The 9,058-nt window shown below is 31.5% G+C and overlaps 3 protein-coding genes across 9 annotated transcripts; 1 reads left to right on the forward strand and 2 right to left on the reverse strand.

Annotated features, from left to right (window-relative positions):
* The first annotated feature begins 1,194 nt into the window (after positions 1 to 1,194).
* On the forward strand, positions 1,195 to 2,724 carry LOC109863154 (UPF0687 protein C20orf27 homolog). 2 transcript variants are annotated; one of them, XM_020443356.1, is made up of 5 exons: positions 1,195 to 1,343; positions 1,472 to 1,589; positions 1,704 to 1,841; positions 1,956 to 2,197; positions 2,644 to 2,724. In XM_020443356.1, the coding sequence occupies exons 1-4, from the start codon at positions 1,331 to 1,333 to the stop codon at positions 2,152 to 2,154; spliced, it is 468 nt and encodes a 155-aa protein (XP_020298945.1). In that variant the 5' UTR covers positions 1,195 to 1,330; the 3' UTR covers positions 2,155 to 2,197; positions 2,644 to 2,724. The 2 variants fall into 2 exon arrangements, with proteins under 2 accessions (XP_020298945.1, XP_020298944.1); XM_020443355.1 differs by lacking the exon at positions 2,644 to 2,724 and having other exon boundaries at positions 1,956 to 2,554.
* Positions 2,612 to 6,144, reverse strand: LOC109863153 (putative vacuolar protein sorting-associated protein TDA6). 2 transcript variants are annotated; one of them, XM_020443353.1, is made up of 6 exons: positions 5,110 to 6,144; positions 4,234 to 4,306; positions 3,898 to 4,032; positions 3,576 to 3,769; positions 3,171 to 3,401; positions 2,612 to 3,085 (listed from the first exon to the last, which is right to left on the reverse strand). In XM_020443353.1, the coding sequence occupies exons 1-6, from the start codon at positions 5,119 to 5,121 to the stop codon at positions 2,615 to 2,617; spliced, it is 1,116 nt and encodes a 371-aa protein (XP_020298942.1). In that variant the 5' UTR covers positions 5,122 to 6,144; the 3' UTR covers positions 2,612 to 2,614. The 2 variants fall into 2 exon arrangements, with proteins under 2 accessions (XP_020298942.1, XP_020298943.1); XM_020443354.1 differs by lacking the exon at positions 4,234 to 4,306.
* Positions 6,145 to 6,848: 704 nt separating this feature from the next.
* Positions 6,849 to 8,873, reverse strand: LOC109863152 (RING-H2 finger protein ATL33-like). 5 transcript variants are annotated; one of them, XM_020443347.1, is made up of 5 exons: positions 8,495 to 8,870; positions 8,175 to 8,410; positions 7,975 to 8,055; positions 7,257 to 7,452; positions 6,849 to 7,179 (listed from the first exon to the last, which is right to left on the reverse strand). In XM_020443347.1, the coding sequence occupies exons 2-5, from the start codon at positions 8,333 to 8,335 to the stop codon at positions 7,135 to 7,137; spliced, it is 483 nt and encodes a 160-aa protein (XP_020298936.1). In that variant the 5' UTR covers positions 8,336 to 8,410; positions 8,495 to 8,870; the 3' UTR covers positions 6,849 to 7,134. The 5 variants fall into 5 exon arrangements, with proteins under 5 accessions (XP_020298936.1, XP_020298940.1, XP_020298939.1 ...); XM_020443351.1 differs by having other exon boundaries at positions 7,257 to 7,449; positions 7,975 to 8,052; positions 8,175 to 8,873; XM_020443350.1 differs by having other exon boundaries at positions 7,975 to 8,052; positions 8,175 to 8,873.
* Between the last annotated feature and the right edge of the window lie 185 nt (positions 8,874 to 9,058).

Here is a 9,058-nt window from a genome sequence, read left to right on the forward strand (position 1 = left end):
ATAGCCATACGTATCGACAAGTCGCTCGTGGACATCGCTACGTAGTTGCCAATGTGCACCACCCATGGACATGCGCTAGCTTACGGGCCGGTATAGCGATCGTAAAAACTCTTATGGGCCTGGCCGCTCTCATTCTTCTCTCTGGTATAAAACTAAGCGATGTATTATACTGTACAATACCAAGTATAATACAATGTAAAATACCTCACGTATAATACGTGCCCAACCCTGATTGCGACTGTGAATTATATCGTTCTTGAGATGATCTTAATTAAATAAGACCATCTTCACCGAGACAGTCTTAAGCATTACCTTGAGCTTCGACTATGAATACGGCCCTTATATCTCTATGGAATCTACGGAATTCTACGGAATTGTTAGTTCCTCCCTACGGATATTGAAAAATCTAAGATGGCAACACTGATCTATGCTCTGTTCTGACCAACCTGAACCACGCCAGTGTTCCGATATTGGAAAGGCTGTACGCGAATGCGCGGCGTTTATAACGTCACAAAAGTATCTAAAACAAGTAATATGGGGTACTGTCACTGGAACCGATTATTTCATTTAAAATTTAAAAAAAAATGTAAATATAAAGGTGACACACGTTTATAATACAAAATATATATTTACATAAAGTTAGTTATTACTAATATAATTGAATTTATTACTATTATCTTATTATATTACAAATATAAAATATACAATAATATACAGTGTATAAAAATAAAGAAAAATGATATAGGTAAAACCATTTTACAAATAAACAAAATTGCGTTTAAAAAAGTTATTTATTAGGCAAAAATCTCATTGGATACCAACATTTGTTGCTTGAGTAAGGAAAACTGCCAAAAACCTTACCAGTATCCATATAACAAAAAAATATTGCACATTATTAAAAAAGCAATGCAACTAATTACAAACAAATAATTAATTACAAAAACAAAAATATACATAATATAAAGATAATTTAATATTAATATATATTAATTATTATATATATATTTAATTTTTATAAAAACCATTTTTATTACGTAAACAATATTAAACTCCCAAGTTTTAAAAATAAAATATGTTATAACAAATAAAAAAGTTATATTTAAGCTATCTCCCGCTAAAACTACCGCGCATCTTCATAGATACGTTACTGGATTCTCTCGGAATTCGTCGCGCATGCGCGTACAGCCTCTCCAATATCGGAACACTGAACCACGCTCCTTTTCCGTGACATTTGTATTGTATTGACGACAGAGCGGTGTTAATTTTATTATAATTAGGTGCAACAATATGAAAATACAATTGTCATATCGGTCGTGCTATTTTACGGAACATGGGAGATAAAGGTATTTAATTGTTTCATCAAAGTAATTTTTTTAAAATTATTTTTATAAAATTTGTTATGATATACATACTTATATACATAGTTTGTTATACTTTTATATTGGAAAAAAAAATCCTGCACTTTTTTCAGAGCATCATGTTCACTTTAGTGGTGGAAGCGCACTTGGAAAAGACAATAGTATTATGATACAACCACAACGACATGGCCATATAGATGCTTATTTAGGATTCTTACAATTATATCATAGGTATATAAACTGGTTATACATTTTGGAAACTTTAAATTGCAAGTCTTCAAGTTTCTTTGATAAAAAATTTTAGTAAGAAGAAATTATAGCAAAGAAGTTCTATTTCTATTTCAGATATCACGTAGAATTTTCTATACCATGGAACAAGTGTATTCATCCAGAAAAGAAATCAGTAACTCCAGCAGTAATTACAGGAAAGTACAATGCAAATTGTCATATTATCAATACTGCCCAAGATAAAGATGGCTTAAGGTAAGACTTACTTTTACATATGCATTATACAAAATTGATCTTTTTTTAAATTCAAAATTTCTAATATAAAATAAGTAATCTTTTCTCTAATATAAAATAAGTAATCTTTTTTAGGTTACTGATAGAGCTATTGGCTTATAAAGAAAAAATATTAAAAGAAGAAGTTGAAGTAATGTGTTGCTCATTAGGAACACCGTTAAAAATTGTGCTAAATGCACGTGTCTTGGCGAAAGACAAGGGTACACCATTATTAAGGAATGGTATACATAGTATTGCTGTGGAAGATACAAATGAAAATAATCTCTCGGACTAAACTATTGAACTATTTCTCAAGGATAAATATCTTAAATGTCAAGGTACTAGATGTGAAAGAAATAACAAATTAGCATTGCTGAAACATTCTAGAATGGAGCGTAAAATCGAAAGTGGTCAATGAGAGAATTGCCGTGCAAAAGTCAAATAATTTGCCTACTACTATTGCTCTTAAGAATGCATCATGCACGAAATGCCTATAAATGTCTACATCACGTATCTTTTTCTAAGTATATGTACACACAGATTGTTACAAGATTTGTATTTTATTATCATTTTATATTGACTGTATTGATTTTTCAACGAAGCTTTCGCCTATGCTCACAGAGACACTAAATCTGTTTTCAATGAATGTATATGTATAAATTCAGATTATTTATTTAAATAAAGTAATTCAACAAGATCAGCTCTCTGACTTTTATGTAATCTCTCTTTCGTCTATAACATTCTTATTCAAAATTTCAACATTGAAAATTGAATTTTTTCATAGGAATTCCGGTCGGACCATCTACAAATTCGCAAATGTTGAAACCTAGTTTTGCAAGCGGATGACAATTGCTACTAGGATTGCCCCATTTGCCCCTGAAAGCCATCCAGCCTGGCAAGGATTCGTTATCTTCCTCCAAAAGCAATTCTAATCTTTTCCATGTCGGCCAAGCGGTCCCGAATCCACTCTCGTCGTACAGACGAGGTACTCGAACGAATCTATGCTTCCCTGGAGCTGTCCAGAGTCCATGAGAACCGCGCGCGCTGAACAAAATCGGATGCGAACCACCGGCGGTGTAAACTTTTTCGGGGAATGTTGGCTTCTGAAAGAGACCCTTTCTTGTTTCTTGACTTTCATAAATGAAAGTGCCACTTTGCGGATTATACTGATAGAATGCACCGGAGTCGTGTGCTGATACGTACATTGCTAGAGGATGCTCTTTACTCTAAGAAGAATAATACGTAGATACGCATTACATAGATTTTATCATATAATAAAAAATAAGTGTTTTTTTAAAGAAAATTATTTACTTTGAAATAAAGACTCATATGTTCCCAGTCTCCAATGTGACTTCCATATCCTTTGAGCGTGCCCACGCATACGCCACCTATAGTAGGTATCGGCCAATTGCCGAAAAATCCAAGATCTAGTACGCAGATCGTCTTACCTTCACTAAACGGATAAAACATCCAGTAAGTCACGTGAAAGTGAAGTTTTTGATAGCTGTTCTCGCTGATTTTTTCCACTTGTGATTTTGTTATCTGAAATATAGTTTTTATGTGAGAGAATAACGGAATTGAACTTACCTATCATCTTGCGATACGTAAAAGAATTGGCAAATCCAATATTAAAATTTTTCTTGAAACTCATGTGATGTTTAAAATTTCCAACACTTTAAAAATCACAATTTATAATTGCCTATCTTCGTATCTTACCTGCTGCACTTGGTCTCGTACTGTCATCTGCGTTTTTAAATCATTGGAAGTATCGGTGTTCATTTTGTTTTTTATTATTTGCTTACTTGCCATGCGTGCATCAGAAACGCAATTTTTTACGAGAGCGTAGACGGGGACAGTTCCGGCAGGTTTTCGGCCGTACAAGAAGGACGATCGATTTTTTAACAAGGATCCTTTTAAAAATGTTTTTATATATACTATATTTCTAATTAAAAAAGAGTTTTATTTATTTTGCTTATTATACATGTTATCGCATACATATGTATACATATATTGCATATGTTGCAGCTTGGACATTTACCTACGTCTATTTTAGTGCGAAGGTAATATTGATCCGATTGTACGTTATCGAGGAATTCAGTAACACCGAGAGGCAAAAATCGTTCTTCGGGCGCGAGCCATACTAAAGGTGCCCAATTTTGTATCAATCTTCGTACTAAAATCAATAAATGATATTGAAAACTCATTATTATTGATATTGAAAATATTTAATTATCGCGCCTGTTGAATTTTGTTGCATTGACGATGCAACACAATTATCAATCCGGACATCAAAGGATAGAGAGTGTATATTACAGTGAGTATATATTTGTGCACATATGTAGGATCGAGTGCATCTCTGATCTGGTAGAACTACCTATATTTATCCTCGCTGTATCCTCACAAGAAACGGGTACATGGGTCAGCAAGACTCTCGTAACTCTAGTAGTCTGAGTTTAAGAGAGATAAAGCAAACTTGTACGGCAGTTCTGTATATCTCATCAGTTACATTAATATACATAAGAATGATGTGTATAAAAGTGGAGAGAATATAAAACATAGGCTAACAAACGGAATTGAAAATTTATTATAAGAAAAAATACATATATATAAGAGAGGTTCACTTTTCGTGTTGATAATTCTGAACGAGTTGTTTGAAATATTTATTATATAATTATTTTATTTGAATATTTTGTGAATGTGAAAAATATTGTTATAAAGTATTATTCGCGCGCGTCGTGAAAATAATTATCTTTTACAAAAAAAAAAAAAAAAAAAAAAAAACGAAGAGCACATACGCGCAAAATCGGAAATTAACCCAATTTGTTTTAATCCATCTTAACTCGCTTTGCTTCTTTCGACGACCGTGGAACCGGTCCAGAAATGGGACAACCAATATTTAAACCCTACAGCCTGTGTATTCGAGTACGCGATACCAAATACGAGCGCTTCGAAAGAGAAACATCGTGCCAATTTATCACATTTATCTTTGAACTTTTGAGAGTATATACATATATATATATATATATATATATATATATATATATATATATATATATATATATATAAAAATGAAATTTTTTATGACTTATAATGTTACTCATGTAAATTTGATAACTACTCAATAGTTTTGTAATTTATATATTATAAATATGTAAATTAATGTGTAAATTAATCTCATGACTAGTGATAAAATTGATTACACATTTAGAACGTAATTAACCAAATAAATTTAATATAATGAGATACGTACCTCGTTTTTCATTAGCCACAGGTAGTCGCAGTTCTGCGACCGTGTAAGTTACAACTAGTATAACGATTACTAATTCAGTCATGTCTGTTCCATTGATGCATTTTTAATTTATGGGAACGCGATCGATATAATCACCGATCCTCATTCTTTTTTATCACTTTCTGCATTTCTAATTTTATCGTCTACCAGAAGAAAAAACAACACAAGACAGAGACGGAGTTCTGTCCGGCGTTTAGTAGGCCAAAAGTCTTCCTGGATAACTGATCAAAGCACGACTCTACCTGCCTCGCTTTCCACACCGCTTACTAGATAAACATTACAGAAGCACACATCGTCGTACATACTACGTACGCACTGTCTTTATATTGTGAGCATGTATTACATATAAGCGCAACCAGATAGTGGTTGTGTTTGTAATGTTACGAACAAAACATTCAAATATATTTGCGACAAAAAAAAGCAGAATACGCGATTATGATATATCGTTCTTAATTATGATAAATAAATATTACATATTTATATATTTATGTAATCGAATATCATATATTTATGTAATCTGTCTTTCTATTGCACTGATTACTTTATTAAGGAAAATAAAATAATATTTTTTTTTTAATGTGAAACATGATCATAATTGATATATCGTTTATTATTAGATAAGTCCCATACAGTAACTCTTAATATATATAATTAAAATAGTCTCTATTATTATTATTGATATAAAGAGATAATTATATTAAAATCAGAATATTAAGAGATAATTACACACACACATTTATTAAATAATAATCTAAATATAACATGATCTCACATGGCAATAAAGAGAAAGTGTTATGCAAAGAATATTTGTTTTTGATAGCAAGTATTCAGATCTTGCAGTCACACACAATCTGTTGCTTATACAAATGTACGGACATATGCCTATTGCTGCTTCTTTTCTCTTATAAGTAGATAATATAACTTTACAGGAATTTAACATAATAAAAAGATGTGCATATATCTGTATGTATATATATATATATATATATGTATATATATATATATATATATATGAGCTTACACATATATTTATATAAATTGTCTTGTGAATGTAATAATTGTGAATTCAAAGAAAAATATAATTTGAATACTACAACTTTCAGAATACTTTTAGTTACATACAACAAACATTAGATACATGTACAGAAATATTATTTCATAAATTGTGTATATATATATATATATATATATACAATTTGTGAAATAGTATTTTTGTACATATATCTAATGTTATATGTATATATATTTGTGAAATTGTATATATACCCAGCAAACAATTTGGTTCAGATGTCGCGATTTTGTCGACAACCGCCACACCAAATCCATATCCATCTGTGTCCTCAGTAGGATATGGTTTTGGTGAGTTTTGGTAACCATGCTAAGTTTTTTGTGTCTGTGTGTCAACAGCTTTGGCAGCATAATTTCCGTATTGTAGCGTTTCTGCACACAATTTCTGTTGCCAGGTCTGCGCAGTCAGAAATTGTTTGCTACATACAATTTGTGAAATAATATTTCTGTACATGTATCTAATGTTTGTTGTATGTAACTAAAAGTATTCTGAAAGTTGTAGTATCAAATTATATTTTTCTTAGAATTCACAATTATTACATTCACAAGACAATTTATATGTATAAATATATGTGTAAGTTCATGTATATATATATATATATATATATATATACATACAGATATATGCTCATCTTTTTATTATGTTAAATTCCTGTAAAGTTATATTATCTTATTTATAACTCTTACTTATAAGAGAAAAGAAGCAACAATAGGCATATACATTTGTATAAGCAACAGATTGTGTGTGACTGCAAGATCTGAATACTTGCTATCAAAAACAAATATATATATATATATTTACAAATCTAAACAAAAACCAATTCATGTGAAGAAGACAATGTAAAAAAATTATACAAGTGCACTTGATTTAGGAAGACTGCATAAAACAGATAAGAAAAACTTATATATGATATAAATTTACTGTACTTGGTTGATATTATTTCTGCAGTTAGGACAGACAGCCTACAACATAAGTAATATACTTATGACTCTAATGACTTGAAATTTTATAAGCATGTTAATAAATCTTTGAATTTTACCTGAGCATTATGGTTTCTTAGTGCGTTGATACAGCTCAAGTGGAAGTAATGTTTACAAGGAAGTAATTGTTTTACTTCAGCTTTGCTTTTACTTAATGGTTCTAGACATATCGAACAATCTGTGTCATCTTTACATGTATCTCTTCCTTCTCTATTTCTTAAAGAACTTGATGAATCTCTTCTATCTCTTGCTCTACTGAGAACAAATTGTACATGTTATATTCCCAGATAGCCAAATGTGAAAACTCAATATAAAGCAAATCATTGTATAGATTAAGTTGCTCGCCAATTGCTGTTGTGTTGTTTTTATTTAATGCAACGAAAATGTTTTTGTCAATTCATCAATCTGCTGAGTTTTATTATCAATTGTTGTAGCCAATGTTTATGACATGTGAATCAGCAATATGTGAGCAATATATGAGCAATAATTCTTATTCATAAGTTGAAAAAAATAATATAAGTTTATTGCCGATGAGTTGTTGAGAACTTGCTGTTATATTTTGAAAACTGTTGCTGGCAAGAACATACTGAAAAGAGAATACACCCTTTTGTTACATTGCTGAAAACATATGAGTAATATTTGTGGCAAGTTGCCAACAACTTGCACTCAGTTGGCTATCTGGGTTAGATTTCTATTCTGATATTCCATCAAAGACAGAATTTTTGATTTGCAAACATTTTGCAATTTGTTTTGTTTGAATGAATAAAACTAAGATACCTTCTGTCTTGACCTTTACATGTATCTCTTCCTTCTCTATTTCTTAAAGAACTTGATGAATCTCTTCTATCTCTTGCTCTACTGAGAACAAATTGTACATGTTATATTAGATTTCTACTCTGATATTCCGTCAAAGACGGAATTTTTGATTTGCAAACATTTTGCAATTTATTTTGTTTGAATGAATGAAACTAAGATACCTTCTGTCTTGACCTGTCGTCCAATTATCATAGCTTGATGGTGATCTTGTGTTTGCTGAATATGCATGCGATCTTTCGGGATCTTTATCGGAGAATACATAATATAAGAGTGCTATACCAATTCCAACACCGAAAAAGAGCACAATTCCAGGATATGCCATGTTCTTTATATTAGATAACGTATACAGCTACTGTGTCAAGTATATCAGTGCGTTAGCCAGGTCTGGACTTTTCTACTGTATATTTAGTACACTTTAGTCTATATTTCGATTTTCTTGACACGGCAAAAGTCAGTCTATACGTCATAAGCGTACTCGTACGTTTTATAAGGAAAATTGAGCAAAATACAGAGAATCCCAATTTGCATAAAATGTATTAAAATGTCGATGGTTGGTTGGTGCAAAAATGGCTTAGCGGACCTCAAAATGTCGATGGTTTGGTGATCTTTTGGCTCAGTGAACCTATAAAGCTANTCCATACGCCATTCTACGTCTTTTTGATGATAGGTTTAAAACCGTGAATTGGGTTCCTGACGCCAAGCCACGGAGTTGTATATTTGTTTAAATTAACAGATAATAATAACAAAAGTGGTGTAAAACACCGACAATTGTCCAAAAATATTCACAGCGTAACTACGCACATCCAAGTCAAAATGTCGATCGTGTCCTATCCATAGACGTAGAATATATAGACTGCGCGTTTGGCTGAAAAGTTTGTCTTCATGATTGCAGAGAGAAACCTGAAGCCTATGTCACACTACGGATTAGGATTGAGATTGGATTGCAATTTGGCCAATCAGAGAGAAGATCACTAAACTTAGGATTGGTTTTCTTTTTTCTAATTGGTCAAATTTCAATCTAATCTCAATCCCAATCCGTAGTGTG

Source organism: Pseudomyrmex gracilis, unplaced genomic scaffold (genome assembly GCF_002006095.1).
Source record: "Pseudomyrmex gracilis isolate BER0280 unplaced genomic scaffold, ASM200609v1 scaffold_3375, whole genome shotgun sequence".
NCBI classification, from domain to species: domain Eukaryota; kingdom Metazoa; phylum Arthropoda; class Insecta; order Hymenoptera; family Formicidae; genus Pseudomyrmex; species Pseudomyrmex gracilis.